Source organism: Dreissena polymorpha, chromosome 16 (genome assembly GCF_020536995.1).
Source record: "Dreissena polymorpha isolate Duluth1 chromosome 16, UMN_Dpol_1.0, whole genome shotgun sequence".
NCBI classification, from domain to species: Eukaryota; Metazoa; Mollusca; class Bivalvia; order Myida; family Dreissenidae; genus Dreissena; species Dreissena polymorpha.
In genome coordinates, this window is record NC_068370.1 from 49,430,192 (window position 1) to 49,451,946 (window position 21,755).

At 35.2% G+C, this 21,755-nt stretch overlaps 1 protein-coding gene across 4 annotated transcripts in view; it reads left to right on the forward strand.

Annotated features, from left to right (window-relative positions):
• The first annotated feature begins 1,375 nt into the window (after positions 1-1,375).
• Positions 1,376-21,755, forward strand: part of LOC127861622 (TLC domain-containing protein 4-B-like) — a 28,128-nt gene continuing 7,748 nt past the window's right edge. The window contains exons 1-5 of one of the 4 annotated variants that reach the window (XM_052400282.1): positions 1,376-1,501; positions 16,264-16,502; positions 17,398-17,487; positions 18,710-18,768; positions 20,271-20,365. In XM_052400282.1, the coding sequence (XP_052256242.1) occupies positions 16,330-16,502; positions 17,398-17,487; positions 18,710-18,768; positions 20,271-20,365 (417 nt within the window). In that variant the 5' untranslated portion in view covers positions 1,376-1,501; positions 16,264-16,329. Of the gene's footprint in view, positions 1,502-1,641; positions 1,784-15,731; positions 15,885-15,910; positions 16,041-16,263; positions 16,503-17,397; positions 17,488-18,709; positions 18,769-20,270; positions 20,366-21,755 lie in introns of those variants that run through there. The other 3 variants (XM_052400283.1, XM_052400280.1, XM_052400284.1) reach the window with 3 other exon arrangements.

Consider the following 21,755-nt stretch of genomic DNA (forward strand, 5'->3'; position numbering starts at 1 on the left):
TTCTTTGCCTTTTTTTAATTTTTTTCTTGATTTTTTACTGGAGCTTTTACGATCCAATGTTTACATTTATCAATATAAAGCATTTAATGAATAAGTTTAAAAAAATGCCAAAATCTGTGAAAAGGCCCCTTTAACATATGCACTTGAGAGGCTTTTTGGTGCGCACTTTAGCTTTTTTTATGAAAGGTGTAGCTGTTTGGAAAGAAAGAGTACAGTATCTTGGCAGTACATAATGAATCCAATGTTTGAAGGACATGTTTGTATTAGTCTAGCAGATCCATGGTGCAATACCTAGGGCTTATTCAAATGTACAGACCGAATTCTCGTCACGGTGGCATCATAGTTAGTGTTTTGAGTTCAAATATCAATGTACGCGGCATTAAGAGTAAAAGCACAAATACCTTAATTTCAAAATGAATACTGTCTGCTATAATTATTATATTTTCCAAATAACAAAAATTATCTATGTTTAAAAAGGAGTTATAACTCGTACAATAACTAATGTCAAACTCCTCTCATCAGCCACTTCCCTTTTCAATGAGAAGGAGCGGTAGATAGTTTCAATAGTTCAACTCCCAGCTTATGATCATCCTAGTCTGAGCTGAACGATACTACATGATAAGTACGGAATACCGTAATGCCATCGTGGTTAAACATCAGAATCTAGAGGGCGACAATTCGATAGTGCGATATATACGATAGCGACAATGCGATAGTACGATGACGACAATGCGATGGTGACAGTGCGATAGTACGAAGGCGACAGTGCGATAATACGATGACGACAGTACGATAACGCGATAGTACGATGGGGAAATGCGAGAATACGATGACAACAGCGCGACACTACGATGGCGACAGTGCGATAGTACGATGGCGACAATGCGATAGTGCGATAATACGATGACGACAGTGCGACAATACGACGGCGACAATGCGATAATGCGATAGTAAGATGGCGACAATGCGATGGTACGATGACGACAGTGCGACAATACGATGGCGACAGTTCGTTAGTACGAAGGCGACAATGCGATAATACGTTGATGACAGTACGATAACGCGATAGTGCGATGGCGACAATGCGATGATACGATGGCGACAATACGATATGTCTATCGCATTGTCACTATCGCACTGACGCCATCGTATTGTCGCACTGTCGCATTGTCGTAATCGTACCATCGCGCTGTCACATTGTCGCCATCGTACTATCGCATTGTCGCCATCGTACTTTCACATTGTCGCCATCGTACTATCGCATTGCCGCCATCGTACTATCGCACTATTGCATTGTCGCCCTCTGGATTTTAATGTGTTACCACGATGGCCTTACGGTATTCCGTATAAACGCTCACAACATTCAAGATCAATTAGAGCTGTAGAATAAGGGAGATTACTCGATGAAGCTGATGATTCTTGCCCTTGAAAATACTGCAGCGAGAAATCGGAGAATCATCAAATTGCGTTATTTTCCTTTCGGGAATAAATTGTTTATATGGTAAGCCAAAATATATATCAAATAAGTATGGCATATGTAAGGACATATGTTAACCTTTACTCCGATGTCTGGTTCAATTATTCGTGGTGATAAAATAGCGTTTATAAGTTTAACTAATTTCGGATTAAACAATTCGGTCATTTAAGTTAAACATTGGACTTGCAACATCATGGGATTGGCGGGCCCCATCATGGTCATATGATTCACTGATTAATGTCAAACATTAACATATTAATATTATTATAGGAGCAAAGTGATACAAATCAAGAAATGGTTTGAAATGTTAAGTGCTTGTTTTAATTTTATTTTCCTATTTTAATATTATTTTCCTATTTTAATATTGTTTTGTTTGGCAGGTTGAAAGTTCTTTGTTTCTTTTCGGTGTGATACTCATTAAAATACAAGATATAGAATTTCATTTCAAGGCGTTATTACATTACACAAACAAACATCAGCTATGTGTTGCTATTAACTGACATATATGTACATTTAATATTATCATACAAGATATCGACATCAGGGCTTTTCATCCTTATATAACAGAGGCCAATATTCAACTACTTCCCAATTCCGAAAAAACATTTTTTTTCCCAATCCGTGCTGAAAAAATTCCCTAAAACTGAAATTCCTCCAAAAATAAAAAAACCCAGCTGATTGTGTTTTGTAGCCAAATTACTATTCGGTATAGTTTTGCTGGTCTTGTAGACGATTGTAATATCATTGAAAGCCTAAAAAAAGAGATAAACAAAGATTAGGGTTTATTTTGAGTAATTGTTGTCTGGTATTGATTTTTTCGCTACCAGTTTAGTTCAGTTCAGGTATTTCCCCACTACCGCTTAGGCAAATTTTGTATTCATGTACCAGTCTAGTACAGAATATTCTGTAGTACAGGTTTTATTGTCGGTTTTTGTGCGAGCGCAAGGAAGGTCACCGTAGTCACCACTGAATTTTCAGTTTGAAAATGTCACATAATGGTAAATATTACCATTAATCAGGTCATTAATATATAAAAAATTTAAGTTTAAACCATTATTGTGACTGTTTACAATTGATTTAATGATTAACCTGTGATGAAATGCTTTAAAAGTTTTTTTCCCCAAAATGGCCATTTATTTTACAGCGCTTAAATTTCCCAATTTGCAAGGCTAGGGCCTCTTCCCTATTTCCAGATGATAAGCCTTGGATATTTAAGATACCAGGTATCATATTATTTTTGGTTTTGTCGGTCCTTGAACGATTGGGGTCGTGAAAGACTGATTGAAAATCCCAAACAGTCGGTCTGATTCTGTTTGCTAAAATTCACATGTCATAAAATCGATTGCGAGTTACATACACAGTGCACATGCTAACACACCCTTATTACATTCTTATCTAGATTAGGTGTGATAAACCAATCATGGAGTCTCTAAACCGGTCAGGACCAGTTTATTTCACATCAGCTGACTAGTATCAGAGTATGGCCCCAAGCAGTGAAGATTCGCGCCGCTGTGTATTAGTCATGCGTGAATAACCCCGTGTCAATATCAATCGATAATTTCACTGGCTTATACCTAGCCAGAGATGTAGATAATAGTTATCTACGTCTCTGACCTAGCACAAAAATCGGTCCGTAATGTGTACTCGTCCACGATGAAATCGGTGACAATTACTTCGGAAATGAAAACCTCGATGTTATCCTGGTGGAAATTGTGCATTTTATGCATGGCACAATAATATCAAAACATTTATTTCTTAGCGTAGTTAAATTAAAAAAACACAAACAAGTTGTATCTATTATCGTTAAGTCGTTTAGATTATTAATTATTGAAACAATTACTGAACCATTTACTAATTAAATTATATGCGAATTGCATATTAGATGGACATATTATATGATTCTATGTTGATATGCTCCTCTGTTGCTTGCATCATTTTAACAAGATGGCTGACAATACAGATAATAAATTGCGACTCTTGGCAAAAATGGCAAATATCGATCAAATAAACGATAAAGATCATTCATTTTGAAGGGATTAATGAAATGCAAATTAATACAAGTGATAACGAACGATGCATACAACGTTTTAGATACCAACAACATATTTATTACTTATCTACTCAGTGGATACATGTAACGGAAACTAGTGTTTATTTTCTGATACTTTTTTCCCATTAAAATCCAGACCGATTGATGTTGCAGGAAAATATGATCCCTGATGATAACAATAGTATGGTTGTTATTATAGTAAACAAATAGACACCTATAGTTAAAATAGGACTTATCCTTCATGCCTATAATTTCATCCATTCCTGTATATTTGGCCTCCCCTTTATTTTGGAAAGTATTATATTTTTCTGATGACACTTGGGTTATTTATGTTTATATAGAAAATTCTATAACACAGAGTTTTTGTTTTTTTGGTTCGAAACATGCGAATTAAGATTTTGTTCAGAAGAAAATATTATTTACATAAAAGTTTATCAACATTTCCAACAGTTATTTTTGCTAATTCCAATAATTTCGAAACTATTCTCTTTTTAACAGTACGCTGGTGTTTATTATTCTATTAGAATATTGATGCCCCCCTTCGAAGAAGAGGGGGTATATTGTTTTGCTCATGTCGGTCCGTCCGTATGTATGTCCGTATGTCTGTCCACCAGATGGTTTCCGGATGATAACTCAAGACACTTAGGCCTAGGATCATAAAATTTCATAGGTACATTGATCATGACTCGCAGATGACCCCTATTGATTTTCAGGTCACTAGGTCAAAGGTCAAGGTCAGGGTGACCTAAAATAGTAAAATGGTTTCCGGATGATAACTCAAGAACGCTTAGGCCTAGGATCATGAAACTTCATAGGTACATTGATCATGACTCGCAGATGACCTCTATTGATTTTGAGGTCACTAGGTCAAAGGTCAAGGTCACGGTGACCCGAAATAGTAAAATGGTTTCCAGATGATAACTCAAGAATGCTTCAGCTATTTTTTTCCTTCTTTATAAAGTACCGGTAAACGGCACTTTCCCAATAACGAAAAAACTACAAATTTCCCAATTGCTGGCAAAAAAAATCCCAATTTAAGGTAATAAATTAAAAAAATTTTTTTTTTTTGGTTTGAAAATGCAACATTTTGTTAGTTTCCCTGTGCAGCTCTATGGTTTGAACCTAGGTAAATATAATATTGACAGCTTGAAAACACTTAGTTATCAATTTTAAAGTATTTGGGAGCATTAAATCAAATACACCAATTTCCCAATTTGAGGGTTACACGACTCGTTTTTTCCCAATTTGAGTGTTTTCACGACTCAATTTTTCCCAATTGGACCGGTACGGGTACTTTTCCAGATTGGACAAAAAAAATCGCTGCGCTTATGCCTAGGATCATGAAACTTCATAGGCACATTGATCATGACTTGCAGATGATTCCTATTGATTTTCAGGTCACTAGGTCAAAGGTCAAGGTTACGGTTACCCGAAATAGCAAAATGGTTTCCGGATGATAACTCAAGAACACTTATGCCTAGGATCATGAAACTTCATAGGTACATTGATCATGACTCGCAGATGACCCCTATTAATTTAAAGGTCACTAGGTCAAAGGTCAAGGTCACGGTGACTCAACTTAGACAAATGGTTTTCGGATAATAACTCAAGAACGCTTACGCCAAGGATCATGAAACTTCATAGGTACATTGATCATGACTCGAGAAGACCCCTATTGACTTTCAGGTCACTAGGTCAAAGGTCAAGGTCACGGTGACTTGACACAGTAAAATGGTTTCCGGATGATAACACAAGAAAGCTTACGCCTAGGATCAAGAAATTTCATAGGTACATTGATCATGACTCGCAGATGACCCCTATTGATTTTCAGGTCACAAGGTCAAAGGTAAAGGTCACAGTGCCAAAACACGTATTCACACAATGGCTACCACTACAACTGGCAGCTCATATGGGGGCCATGCATGTTTTACAAACAGCTCTTGTTATTAAATGATATGTATCAAAATTAACAAAAATGTAATGTTTTACTTCACAAATGATGACTGAACAGATTGATAGGAAAGATATGAACAAATCAGGGTTTCTAGTTTTTAGCTCATCTATTTTTTGAAAAAAAATTATGAGCTATTGTCATCACCTTGGCGTTGGCGTTGGCGTCCGGTTAAGTTTTGCGTTTAGGTCCACTTTTCTCAGAAAGTATTAATGCTATTGCATTCAAACTTGGTAGACTTACTTACTATCATGAGGGGACTGTGCAGGCAAAGTTAGATAACTCTGGCGTGCATTTTGACAGAATTATGTGCCCTTTTTATACTTAGAAAATTGAAAATTTTGGTTAAGTTTTGCGTTTAGGTCCACTTTTCTCAGTAAGTATCAATGCTATTGCATTCAAACTTGGTACACTTACTTACAATCATGAGGGGACTGGGCAGGCAAAGTTAGATAACTCTGGCGTGCATTTTGACAGAATTATGTGCCCTTTTCATACTTAGAAAATTGAAAATTTTGGTTAAGTTTTGTGTTTAGGTCCATTTTATTCCTTAAGCATCAAAGCTATTGCTTTCATACTTGCAACACTTACTAACTATCATAAGGGGACTGTGCAGGCAAAGTAATGTAACTCTGACTGGCATTTTGACTGAATTATGTGCCCTTTTTATACTTAGAAAATTGAAAATTTGATTAAGTTTTGTGTTTAGGTCCACTTGATTCCTACAGTATCAAAGCTATTGCTTTCATACTTGCAACACTTATGAACTATCATAAGGGGACCATGCAGGCAAAGTTATGTAACTCTGACTGGCATTTGGACGGAATTATGGGCCCTTTATACTTAGAAAATTGAAAATTTGGTTAAGATTTATGTTTTGGTCCACTTTACCCCTAAAGTATCATAGATATTGCTTTCATACTTGGAACACTCACAAACTATCATAAGGGTACAGTAAAAGGACAAGTTGCATAACTCTGGTTGTCATTGTTACGGAATTATGGCCCTTTTTTGACTTAGTAACTTTTAATATATGGTTAAATTTTGTGTTTCGATCCACTTTACTTCTTAAGTATCAAGGCTATTGCTTTCAAACTTCAAATACTTTCATGCTATCATGAGGTTACTGTACCTGGCAAGTTGAATTTTACCTTGACCTTTGAATGACCTTGACTCTCAAGGTCAAATTATTAAATTTTGCTAAAATTGCCATAACTTCTTTATTTATGATTAGATTTGATTGATACTATGACGAAACTACTCTTACCTGACATACCACAATAGACTCCACCCAAACCATCCCCGTGCCCTCCCCCCCCTCCCCCCTCCCCCCCCCCCCTATTTATTTATTTTTTTTTCTTTTTAAGATCATCTCACAAATGACCACCACACCCTCACACTATACCCCCACCCCACCCCCCACCCCCCCCCCCCCCCAATTTTTTTTTTTGTTTTTTTTTTTTGATTTTTTTTTTTTTTTTTAAGATCATCTCACAAATTACCACCACACCCTCACACTATACCCCCCCCATTTTTTTTTTTTAAAACGGTTATGTTTGAAATACCGTCCAACCATCGCACCCAAAAAATACCCCCCCCATCGCCCCCCCCCCCCACCCCCCCCACCCCCCCCCGCCCCCGATTTTTTTTGTTTTCGCTTTTTTGGAAGATTATGTAATAAATGTCCACAACCCCACACTATACACCCCTCTTCACTCCACCCCTCCCTCCTTTGTGATTGAAAATGAGAGTCCCTTCACCTTTAAAAAGAAAATAGATGAGCGGTCTGCACCCGCAAGGCGGTGCTCTTGTTTTAAAATAGAATTGGCCTGTTTAATACTAAGAAAACACCTTATATGATTTTTCTTTCTTTTATTTTGTTGTAAACGCATACACAATTTAATAAAATGTCTAACTTGTGTTGACCATGTTTTCTTGCAGTATACAAAGTCAATTTAACTCTTTACGTGGCAGAATTTACAGGGACAGGATGTTTCTAATACAGCAATTTGTATATATGACCTAATACCTTGCAAATTAGAAGAAAGAGTACTCTTCCCTACATGATATGTTGCTTAGAGAAGCTCACAAATACCTTTAGTTACATATTTGGCCAAAAGGAAGGAATTTTGGCTGGATTTTTTAAGCCGAATTGTGGCCTTTTGTGTGTTTTCCTACCATACAACTTCTTCTTGAAATTCAACTCCTCTTTAAATTCCAGGTGGATCTTGCTAAAACTCTCTAATTTGATTGACTTTAATATGTTGATGATTGTTAAGAAAGAATTTCGTCTATGATCAGTTTTGGCTGAATTAATACTCCTTTTTTTGTCTGCTGTTGAAAGTATAGTGGCTGTGAATTTCGAATTCAGTTGCTTGTCATGAGGCGTTAAACTATGTTAAAATCTACCAGCCCAGTTGGCAAATACAGGGTACCTTTATCTTTTTTGGTCGCTCTTAGTTCCACGTATTTATAGTCACTCTTACAAATACATGTTTTATTGCTCCAAATGATAAGCAAATATCAAGCGGTTTTAACATATTGCCTTTCCCGAGATTTGAACCTGAGACCTCTGGAAGCAAAAGCTTATGCCATACATGCCATAAAATTTCAAACCATTTCCGGGACATTGAGCTAAGTTTTCCGGGACTTTTGCCGATTTTCCGGGACATGTATACATATGGCGATATATATAGACATATATGCATTTTTGGTTCGCATTTTGTTTTCACATCGTAAACTGCTAAGGTCGGAAGCCTATCCGAAATACACTGATACTTCTTTTTTCATTTATCATAGTAATAATAAATCATGAAATCAAAACATACATTCATATAAAAATACATACACACGTACAGGAAAGTCAATTATTAACACAATCACAATAAAAAACAACAACACAGTAGATCGTACACTCAAATCCGGACCATTGTGTTCACACCGGTCTTACTGACAATAGCACGTGTTATGACGTCACCATCTATGTAAAGAATGAAATCCGTACGCTACATCAGTTGCAAACATGTTTCGCGGCAACACACAGGAATAGGGAACCCTTTTTGCTTTTGGCAATGCACGCAAACTCAGTCGTCCACTTGTCTGGAAACTTACATGCGCGTTTCACTTTTTTGTTGCAGGGACAAGCAGACTAATCTGCTGGACGTTTTGACATGGCGAACGCAATTCAAATTCACTTATTATTTTTATTGTTATAATTACTGGGGATTTAGAACAAGACAGAAATAAACCTAGTGAGGATGACACTTTTATATGCTAAATGTATTACTGTAAAACAATTAAATTTCGTGTGGTACGAATTTTCGTGGTTTTCGTTGGTCCGCTGAACCACGAATTCAAGTACCAACGATTATTTATACATTTTTAATCAGAAAACATTTTGAAAGAGACATTGTTTGATTGAGATATGCTATTTAATACAATATGTTGTTTTCTTGATAAGTGTTTTGGTAATACTGTACATTAACTATTGTTTCTCTTTTACGTGACGTCGTCAAATTAACAGTTTGCAGATTTATCACATATGAATTAGTGCCAATTAAAGTTATAAGAAACATAACGGTTTACACACGTGTATTTTGAGGACCTTATTACTCAATTGTTACTACTATGGGAACAACTGCTCTGAGAAGTGCAAATATTGTCAAAAAAATTGATGACAATTAGCGAGCGGGGACATAAGTGCTCTTTTCGGCAATTATCGGCTACACTTTCATGCTTCAGTGCATATTAACCTCAAGTCTTTCTGTCAACACAGATTAGCTTATTATGCTTTGTTATTACTCTGTTTTTTTTTTAGTTAAAGTTTAATTATATGACGGTCAGTCTTCCCTGTACATTTGAAATCTACGAAATTACGTATAAACGAATTAGTTGTTTTTTTATTTGCAATCCACGAAATTACGTGTCAACGAATTAGTTGTTTTTTATTAAACCACGAAATTTCATACCGACGAATTTCTATACGTTTACAGTACTCAACTTCTTTGTCGGTTAAACGTGTGAACATTACCTGCTTTTAATTTTTTACTCATCGATGTTGGACTTCTGATGTGTGAACAACTCATTTACCAGGGCTCAACATTAACGGTTGTCCTATTGCCCCTGACAAGTAAAAGTTGGGTCCGGGCAAGTTACTTTATAATCTAGTTGTCCGCCCGGGCCCGTGCAAAAAAGGACCAAAGCATTTAATTTAGACTTTAATTAGACTTTAATTGCTGTAATCATTTTGTAAAATGTTCATAAATAAAAAAGGTTTTGTGGTGTATCATTTTGATCTTTATTAAAAAATATGAGGTTAACAGTTAATGTGATATTTCATGTTTGGGCAAATGGCTTTACGTTCTTGGCAAGTAGATTTTCTAGTAAATACTTGCCCGCCAGGGCAAGTTGGTTATTAGGTTAATGTTGAGCCCTACCTTTACGCAGCGGGACACAATTACGTAGTATATTAAAGCCAATTTACAACCACATTAAACAATGCCGCCTTTTCGGTTTGACAGGGAGCGTGAGACAATCGATATGATAACAGGACCCCTGTTAATTGATCAATTTTGACACGTTGCATAGTCACCTAATGGGGTAGGCATTGTCATGGAGACGCTGCGGATTAGTGGGAACACAGCTAGAAATTGAGGTGCAGTTAAGTGTAAGATAAGGTACATGTATATTTGAATTTTGTAAAATCCGGGACATTTGACCGATTTCCGGGACTGCAGGACACGTTCTTCATTTCCGGGACAATCCCGGACAATCCGGCACATATGGCATTTATGCTTATGCACTACCCTGGCGCCATGCAGGCTTTTGTATTTAAGAGCAAAACATAAACACTTTGTATGACTCAACTTGCTTTCCAAGTAACAAGGAAAAGCGTTACAAAGGTTGTATTATTTTCCCAATTTTGAATGATTATTACCCATTTTAATTAATGAATCAATATTTTTTAACATTTCTTTTATTCAGGAGTGTTATTTTGATTGTTTAAATGTATACATTCTGTTTTGAATAAATGACAATTATCATTTATCTTCGAAATCATCATTTTATCAAATTGTGAACAAGACCTGTTAACAAAATGCCATTTAAGGTATTTTTTCATGAAACTTTTTCAGAATATTTTCCGCATGACTGATTCAAGTGTTGTCAAAAGTTGCTATGGACAAATTGAGAAGAACATTTGTTTACTCTTATAATGATTTTATCATGCTAAGTATATAAAATTTATATTATGAAAATTGTTACCAAGAGTTGAAAAACCTTGCTGTCAATGGATGGGACAGTTTTCCTTGACTACACTTTGTCTGGACTATGTCATGTTCAGCATTAATGGATTTTTGTTGAGACATGGCAGAAGTGATGGGCAAGATGAGAATGTATTCATGTCCTGAGTGAGACTTAGGTCAGGTCACATGGTCAAAAGTCACAATTCAAGATTTACTGTCAAAAAATCCAGAGCATTTTGCGTGAACATAATCTGATTGAGATTGTGAAAAAATTAGTGGTATATTTGCACAAGAATCGGGTCACAATTTATGGTCAAATATAAGAAACCAAACTTGATCAATCTATTCAGTTGTGATTGTTATTTTTATAGAAAAATTGATGACATTTCAGAAACTGAAAGTCATGCACAAGAATCTGTCCATAGACCTATAGTCAAGGTCATTAATCAAGACCAAATGTAATCAGCCTAATTTTTAAGACATTAATTTTGTCTGATCTTTCAAAAATTCCCACATTTCTATAAATATTGCCTTGCATATTCCTGTGAATAAAATGTCCCCCACACTCCATCTTGATATTTTTATGCTCTGTTAGGGTGATATATAGCAGTAAGACTGTCTGTCAGTCCGTCTGTCTGTCCAGCATTCCATTTTCCAGAGGTTTTTACGCGAAGCTTTCAGATATTGAGCTGATTTTTAGTAAGCTAGTCTACCAACATAACTCACAGATGAAGTGTGAGTTTCGTTCTGATCCATTGATTGTTGGCCAAGTTATGGGCCTTGGGCTTAGAAATTTTCTTTATAATAACTGTATTCTTTTTAGTTTGTTTACACAACACTTTCAGATATTGAGCTGATTTTTGGTATGTGATTGTACCTACATGACTTACAGATGTAGTGTGAGTTAAATTGTTTTGTTCCAGTCCATTGATTTTTGGCGAAGTTACTGGCCTTGGACTTGAACATTTTCTCTATAATAACAGGTTTATGTAGGGTTTTTAGGAAAATCTGTCAGATATTTTACTCACATTTTTGGTATGTGAGTCTACCTAAATGACTTACAGATGAAGTGTGAGTTTTGTTCTGATCCATTGATTTTTGGCAGTTATGGGCCTTTCACTTTACATGTTTCTCTAAAATAGCACTGAAAGAGTTAAGCACTACTTCCTACACATGCTTCACTGTTTCAAAATGCTGAAGCAATATGCCGTTGCAGTGTACATGAAAGACACAGATGTTTCCATAATAATGTGTTTTTAGACAATTAAATCTTAGTCACAATTATCTAATGTTTGCAAACATGACTATTGGAAGTTGAACATAAGTGTGTTATTAGAAGCCTACTTTGGCTCATGGTAATTTATAGATGTTATAGTTATACATGTAGGTCATAAGTTAGCTGTATTTACAGCACACACAAGGGTCATCTATAAGTAATGGAAACTAGATTTTGCATAGTCATTGCTTCTAATATGAGGCAATTTTCTGATTATGAATATGGAGGTTAATGAGCTGTGCTCTGGGAAAATGGGGTGTAATGCATGTCGTAAAGTGTTGTCTCAGATTAGCGTGTTCAGTCTAGGAAGTCTCTTCAAAGCGAAAATCAAGTAGTAGGGGGCATTGTATTCAGTGTTCTCCAGAAAAATTTCAGAAGCCAGTTATATTTTCAAGGAAGCGGGCGACCAAGCAATAAAACTGGTGTATTTGCACCATTTAAATTGATATATTGAAAGTAGACAGCGTCTAAATAGAATGTAATGGGTGAAATTGCCGGCTGCTGGTGCTTCCGGAAAACTGTGTATTTGTTGTCTTTATTTCAGATGAAACCTCTTAATAAGAGGCTTTGGAGATTTGTTTGTTGCACAAAACATAGACTCCACCTTTATTTTGTTTCTCTTAAGCCAAAAATGTGTTTATTTTTCTTAATGTATTTGTCACATTTGCACTTTTTATTTGATATTTTTAGCCAGTTTGAGACAAAAATAGGGCTACTTGTACTACAATTTCTCATATTTGATAGGCTTGAAGGGGCCTTTTCACAGATTTTGGCATGTTTTGAAGTTTGTCATTAAATACTTTATATTGATAAATGTAAACATTAAATTTTAAAAGCTCCAGTAAAAAGTCAAAAATAAAATAAAAGTAGCCCGTAGCAGGGCTCGAACCAGTGACCCCCGGAATCCTGAAGTAAAATCGCATAAGTCAACTGAGCTATCCTGCCAAGCATACATAAGATGCGTATTTTATATGTTATATAAGCAATCTTAGTAGTTTAACAAATTTAAACGACAACAACAAAACTCTCCAAATTATTCAATTGTTTCGCGCTGCGACGCTTAATAATTTTTAGGTTTTTAAATCGTCAAAAGATGCATAATAATGGTTGTATTAGACCATGGCAAATGTTCAGTAATACTGTTTCCTCACAAATAGCATAACTAAACTGAAAATTTGCGAATCTGAAACAACTTTTTTCAATTTTGTCAATTAACCAAACCGTGAAAAATCCCTTTAAAGGTTAAATAATAAGGAAGCTGACAGCATTATCAGTGCTTTCAAGTTTGAATTAAGAGAAGGTTACTGAGTTTAATTGAGATTGAATCCAAGTTTCTGAAACTGAACATTACAGCCGGCATCCTTTTGAATCACTTTCTCATGACATTGTGGAATTCTTCATGAAGAATGCTGACAGAACTCTTGTCATGATATGTGTATACATGTATATGTGATATGATATAATTAGTTGTCACACAGAATTCTGTAACAGATGTTAAACTTTGTGTGTTTATTATAGATATAGATGAGTGGAAAGCAATAGAAGGACATTGCACTATCATCAGATTTTGCTATAGTAATGTGTGTACATTCCTCTTATCATAATATGCACTGATTAGAGTCAACACTTAGCTGATTGACTCTGACTCAACGTTAAAGATCAAGTAATAGAATTTGTTAAGTTTGTTTTAAATGCCTATCTGTACCTACCACGAATCTCTTTGCAACCAACATTTCCTTAAATTTTGAAGACTTCCTGAGATACATGTAAAGCAGCTAAAAATTGTAGTGAATATAAGGAAATATGCTGAAAAAAACATACCACTTCAATACATAAACAGCTTTGTTAGTTGGCTATGTGTCATCAAAATAGACATTTAAACAAAACAAATGTGACGCTATTATTCAAGGAAGACAGGATTGTTAAGCTTTAATTTAATTTTAGGATAATCTGCATTTGTCTTGTAATTTTAAAGAACAAGAAACATAAAACTCATCATAAAAATTTGAGAGGGTATACAGTTTTTTTTGTTCAGGAAGTTTGATGTTAAATTTGTTTTTAAGAATCACTGGATATGTAAGGGAAACATTAATGCTCAGTTATCATGAAAATATGTAAATTTAAAGTGTATTACTTTTATTAGGTGTTTATTTAGCTTTGTTCCAACTTTTAATTATTTCAGTTTATGCACTGTGTCTTTAAAATTAGGATTTTGCCCAGGTTCTAGCATTTAAATTGTGATATCAGTATTGTTAACTTGTTGAAGTTGTTCTCTCATAATTTCATTGCAAAAAGTTAGCTGTCTGCAAATAAGTGAACCGTCCCAATACAAATTAGATCATTATTTCTAGTACTTCTTAGAATACCATTCATTAAAGTTTAACTAAGAATGTAACATGATATTAGCCAGGGTTTTTTCAGCACTGTCTTTTCCTCCGGAATAAGGAGGCATTCCCAATGCAAACAGACCTGATCCCAAACTGAAATTATAACAAAAATTCCCAATTTCCAAAAAAATATTAAAAAATCAAATTTTTTTTTTTTTTTTTTTTTTTAGAAAGAAGTGTCTAATGACTTATGATTATTAGATTATTAATGTTCCAACTCGTCCAGCTGATGTGTATCATACCAACAAGCACTAATGTGGTTGAGCGAGGATTCAGCACCATGAACCTGCTGTGCTCCCCATTTCACAGCACATTCACATAAAACCAAACTTACTCATCTGATGCTTACCTGCATTTAAGGTCAAAATAACAAATAAAAACAAATTTATTTGTTAAACCTCTGACTTATTTAAGCATGATAAATTCCCAATGTTTTCCCAAAATGGTCTGTTTCATCGAAGCAAAAATTCCCAAAATGGACAATTTTGTCGATAAAAAATTCCCAATTTAGTCAGACTCCTTTTCCAAAAATAGGCAGAAAACCCCCTGTATTAGCTTTTGGGTTTGTTGTGAACATTGTATAACTTTGAATAAAGTATTCAACTCTTAGCCTTGACATAATGTACTCACAATATTTTACTTGTGTTACAGATAGGAAATGTTCGGTTGTTTTGCGATTAAATGATTTCTGTTGGATGAATTGGTTACAAGCTTTCCAATTTTTGTTTATATCAATTTCCATAGTAACCTTTGAAACTTGATTCATTTACAAATTGCCTACAATAACTGGATAAATTGTTAAAGCAATTTTAAGACTGTGCCACCATACCTCACTTAAATAGAAATCTAGTAGTTTAATAAAACAAAGGCATTTCAAGAATGTGTTTAAGATGCCATATTGATTGAAGGATGGGTACATGTCAAGGAAGCTCAGTGCTGTGTTGACTGGCAATGTTTTTTTTCGCTGATATATTTGTCTGAAGAAAAAAAAGGCATTTGCATGTTGATTGAAGTTTGAGTATATTAAATGTGATACTAGCAAAGACAGGCAAGATTACTGTATAGAGATACTTTGTATCACCTTTGTACTGGTAAACAACAGAATATGAGAATAATTTTTTTTTTTAATTAATGACGAACTACTTTTTAATAACATCTAAACAGTGCATATCTTTAACTTGATGTAAATGATGTGGATATTTTTGCATGATCCAATTCCGCCACTATTTCTCCATATCCCTACAAATGAAAATTTACAAACTTTATAGGATTTTAAGGAACAGCATATAGCTCAATGTGTTCAACAAAATACAAGTACAACTGAGTATTTCTTTATCAATACTTGAGATAATACTTTCATTCAGTGGTTTTATGATCCATACAGCATGATTGTATTTCACCAGTTTATATGATAGTGAATTTATTATTATACATATAGGACCTTGCACATACTTGAGTTAAATAATGTATCAAAGCAGTTTCAGAGAGGATTAGCTGCAGGTTATCTTGTTGTGTTGTTTTTTTCCCAACATTTTTCAACATTTTATGGCTTAAAGTTATTGTACAAAAATAATCATAGCTGGTTCAAATTTCAGTTACTGTGAATAAAATGATCAATACTAATCATCCATGTGCATGTAAATGTTGTTGTACTTGGTAATTACATAGATTTTGGTGACACACCAGTGAACTCTAAATAGATTAAAGCGGATTGGAGTTAAGATCTTCACAATTATAATAGAGTTACTGTCTGTGGTCTATTTTACATGAAATCATGTGGAGACTGGATCAAAGATAATGTTTAGAGACACAGAAGAAAGCTTTACTATGAGATTGAAGTAGACATGTTGTAATAACTCTCATTTTTTTCAAATTTCAGGTAGATTTACAAAAGATAATCTGGTGACGGAACTAATAGTAGTGTTTTTAGAGACAGAAGTGAGCTATGGAGAGCCTAGTTGTCGATTGGACCTGGGATACAGGCCACTATCCTGTGGCCGTCGCCAGTTTTGTCTTTTCGCTACTCCTCCACTCGTACATAAGCCCGTTTCTGACCAGCATATTGGTCCCGACTGTATCCAGTCTGCCCCATGGCAAGCAGCTCTACTGGCATTCCAGGTACATATTTAGAACTTTTTTTCAAGTTTGTGAAATTAGCCAATGGTTTTTAATCAGACAATTGGCATAAGAAATTTGTATTCCCCCTAAGGAGGGCATATAGTGATCTGTCTTTCCGTCACACTTTGCGTTTAAGTTTCTGCGTTTAGGTTTTGAAAAATGCTCATAACTTCTATGTCCCTTCAGAAAGCAACTTGATATTTTGCATGCATGTGTATCTCATGGAGCTGCACATTTTAAGTGGTGAAAGGTCAAGGTCATCCTTCAACGTCAAAGGTCAAAAAACAAATCCAAGGGAAGTAATAAGTTTCAAAGGGAGATAATTATCTGTACCTGCCAAATGATAAAAAACATTTAATAAATCAAAGTGGGGCAGTAGGGGGCATTGTGTTATGACAAACACATCTCTTGCTTTGGGCTACATTTGTTGTTCAGTAAACTCAAACAGCGTAATTGAGAAGAATTTCTATGGTTTACTGTAAAACAATTTATCAGGAAGGGTGCTTTATATTATGTTTGACAGTTAAAAGATATTTTATCCCTATCGTTTTTGAGACCATAAACTCTTCTATGAAGGCTCATAATGGTAAATTCTTTGTTCTGATTTTGGAGAATGGTTTATTGACTATGGAATATTAAATGTACTTGGCTATAGAAATTTAACCATAATTTGTGTAATTATACAAAATTATCAGAAATTAGCCTTTGTTTATATGACGCTGTGTGGGGTAATTACCTAGCAATACTACCAACTGACCAACCATTTCAAAATTGGTCACCTGAGAACAACAGTCACCTGTCCACATCGTCACTTTGACCATTTCCCTTAACTGATGGCTATTCTCAGGTTAGACTGTAATCTAAATATATTAGTTGATATTTCTTGTTTTTTCAGTGTTGTGTCAAGTGTTCATGCCATAGTCGTGAGCGCATTCTGTGTATATTCATTTATGACTGAACCACAGCTTAAAGAAGATCCAATATGGTGAGTATTTTCATAATGCCAAATAGTTTACAGAAAGTGCTTTTTAAGACTTGTGCCATTTAAAAGAAATAAGATCAATAAATTATTTTCTAAAACTTCATTCTGTGCTTAAATACTTATCTGATTATACTCCTTTTTGACGTTTTGGGTTTGGGCTTTTACCAAATTATGGAAAAAATGGCTCGACTACATATCAATTGAGAAAGACATTGTTTTTAATGGGAGGCGGAAAACAACAACGGGCAAGGCATGGTATGGTATTGCGCAAGGGGGGGGTTAGAGGGTTAGGGTTAGGGTTAGTGTTAGGGGTCGGGTTAGGGTTTGGGTTAGCCTAAACCCAACCCTAACCCGACCCCTAACCCTAACCCTTACCGTAACCCTTTTTTGAGGTGATCACCCCTGACCATGCCTCGCCCCTTGTAGTTTTCTGCCTCTCGTTTTTAATGGTCAACCAATAATCCAATATTGTACATGATGATGCCATAAATGATATTTTATGCAATGGCGCCAAAATTGTAAAATGTTTACCAACATTGAACAATAAAAACATATTAATAGTTAAATATTTCATATCACTATGTTTTGTCAAAATTGTGCTTGATGTGTCGAGTACTTGAAAACATATTATATTCTATTATAAAACCTATGTATACCATCTTTTGGCACATGTTGCAAAATATCCCATACACAAGGTTGTAAATGTTATAGTTCTGTTTTGTTGTGTCATTTGCAATTTGCAAATGGAGCTATTGTGGAAACCTTTTTGTAACATTCCTCTGACTAAATTGCAAATTGTAAATGTTACAGTTCTGTTTTGTTGTGTCATTTGGAATTTTGCTAATGGAGCTATTGTGGAAACCTTTTTGTAACATTCCTCTGACTAAATTGCAAAATAAAACTGTAACATTTACAAGCATTTAATTATATGAAATAATATGTTTTACTTCAAATGCTAGCACAAGCGCATGTAAATAGTATTATATTTTCAATTGGCTATTTTTTGGTACATGTCTGATACAATTTACCAGTAAGCTATGTGTTTTACATTTTAACTTTTTAATTATTAACAACACTGTTGTCAAAATACAGGATACAACTGTATACATTCTCCTACCATTACATTATATTGAATAAGAAACAGTGTTTTTACCCTACATTAGTTTCAACGATGGAACTATATATGTTGTACAATTTGTTGATGAATGTTTTATTTATTTTTCAGGGGTGACAGTAAAACTGTAAAGAACTCTTGTGCAATAGTTATAGGTTACATGACTGCGGGTAAGTATCCCCCTGAAAGAAAACTACATTCACAACTACATGTTTAGCACAGGTCCAGCTTTTGTAATTGCCTTTTGTCTCTCCGTCTTTTGTCAAGCGTCAAATTTTAATTTAGATACCATATTTTTTCCTTAATCATTGGGCAGATTTTCCACACACTTTTAACCCTTTACCACTTAGAAACGTATTTTTACGCATTTGTAGTCCTGTAGACAGTTACCGGTATATTTAATTTAAGACCTTTCTTTCTAGATTTAAGTTTTTTAGGCTTAATCTCCAAACTTTAGATACTGATGAACAACAAACAGCATAAAACCTGAACAGACTACGAGTTACTCGTAGGCTGTTCTGGTTTTATGCTGTTTTCACATAGCCATTTTCACTTTGCTTCCGAGTGGGAAAGGGTAAATGGATGTTTGAATAATCCATGTCAGCTGAATATGCATGTCACCAGAGCTAAAACTAGATTTTAAAAATTGATTTTTTCACCTGAAACCTCAAGGAACATCTGTTTAACATTTAGTGTGCAACATTGTATTTTGATCCTCAACCAAATTTAATAATTAGTTTTTCACGTCTTATATTGAACTTCAACAAAGGTAGAACTCCTGGGTTCAATATCGTTCAGGTCCCAGGACTTACATGAGTTATATAATGTATACAATATATAGCTTTAACAATATTTTCTTCAAAACTGCAGAAGTAAGGGGGTAAATATTTGGCATGCAAGACCATATAGAGGTATATTAATTAGTTTGTTCATATCATACCCACGGGACGTATATGGTAAATAACTCTAAACATCTTCTGAAACAATAAGGGTCAGGGGTTTAATGTTGTTTAGTGAGCCTCTAATGTGTTTATTCAAATCATGCCCTGGTGTAAAAACTGGCAACATCCGAGAAGTCACATGACTTATATAGACATATATAGTAAATGTCTTATTCTCTCAAACAGATTGGGTAATGGGTTTAAACCAGGGTGTTTAACATTCTTTAGTTGTCTTCTACAAAGATTGTTCAAATCATATTCCTGGGCTTAAAACTTTGCCATGCCTCATTACACAAATAGTTGATCTATTGCCATGGTGGCCCTCCTATTGCCATGGTGGCCCTCCTATTGCCATGGTGGCCCTCCTATTGCCATGGTGGCCCTCCTATTGCCATGGTGGCCCTTTTGCTTGAATTTCTCACTAGCTTAGGATTATTATTTCCATCTCCTTGTAAGAACCAGTTCTACAATTATTGGAAACTTTATTTTTGGCAAATTTAATAAAAAGTTAGCACCATATTTTACTGCACATATATTTCCTTTTGAAACTGTTACCCACCATTGACCCTATTTGAACTTATTACAAAAAATTATCATAAAGACTAGTGCACCTATACAAGGACCATTTAAATTAATTTAGATGGCTTCCTCTAGCAGTTGTAATGTTACAACACCATTATATTTGCACTCTAGCTTTTTTGCATAATTATATCCTTTTCTTGCTTTTTCAGATACAATAATCATGCTGCGATATAGACAGCATGTTTGTGACAAATTCTTTCTCTGCCATCATGCAGCATCTGTGTTTGCCTACTTTTATGTCATGGTAAGCTGTGTCTGTTACAACCAATTTTCTTTTTAACTTATAGACAGCCATTTTAAACTCCAACTTATGGTTACTTGGCTTGTGTTTTTATTTCCCCCCCCCCCCCTCAAGGTCGGAATATTGCAATCACACTGAGTGTATGTGGGTCTGTCTGTCAACAATTTGTGTCCGCCATGTATCTTTAAAATCGCTGGGAGGATTTTGACAAGACTTTTGATTATTATTAATTTTTACCAGATATGTCATATGAAAAACCAATAATCCTCGCTGACAAATAAAGGTAATAGTTTAAGGTCAAGGCTCTTGAATTTTCATGTCCCCCACCCACTATAGTGGGGGACATATTGTTTTTGCCCTGTCTGTTGGTCTGTACGTTGGTCTGTTTGTTCCAACTTTAACATTTGCAATAACTTTTTCAATATTCAAGATAGCAACTTGATATTTGGCATGCATGTGTATCTCATGGAGCTGCACATTTTGAGTGGTGAAAGGTCAAGGTCAAGGTCATCCTTCAAGGTCAGAGGTCAAATATATGTGGCCAAAATCGCTCATTTTATGAATACTTTTGCAATATTGAAGATAGCAACTTGATATTTGGCATGCATGCGTATCTCATGGAGCCGCACATTTTGAGTGGTGAAAGGTCAAGGTCATCCTTCAAGGTCAGAGGTCAAATATATGTGGCCAAAATCGCTCATTTTATGAATACTTGGCAATATTGAAGAAACCAACGTGATATTTGGCATGCATGTGTATCTCATGCAACCGCACATTTTGAGTGTTGAAAGGTCAAGGTCATCCTTCAAGGTCAGAGGTCAAGTATATGTGGCCAAAATCGCTCATTTTATAAATACTTTGGCAATATTGAAGTACCAACTTGATATTTGGCATGCATGTGCATCTCATGGAGCAGCACATTTTGAGAGGTGAAAGGTCAAGGCACATTTTGAGTGGTGAAAGGTCAAGGTCATCCCTCAAGGTCTGACAAACACATTTTTCTTGTTTATTCTGTAATACAACTTTTATTGCCCCAGGTATGGTGGCATATAGCTATTGAACTGTCCGTCTGTCAGTCTGTCTGTCCGTCCGTCCGAAAAAAAACCTTTAACGTTGGCCATAACTTTTGTAATATTGAAGATAGCAATTTAATATTTGGCATGCATGTGTATCTCATGAAGCTGCACATTTTGAGTGGTGGAAGTTCAAGGTCAAGGTCATCCTTCAAAGTCAAAGGTCAATTTTTTTTAAATTAATTTATTTCAAAGTAGGGGGCATTGTGTTTCTGACGAACAAATCTCTTGTTCTTGCCTGGAAGGATTTTACAACTACATGTACTTACATTATTCCTCATGGTCTCTAACAACTCCCATGGTCCTTGGTCAAATATTGA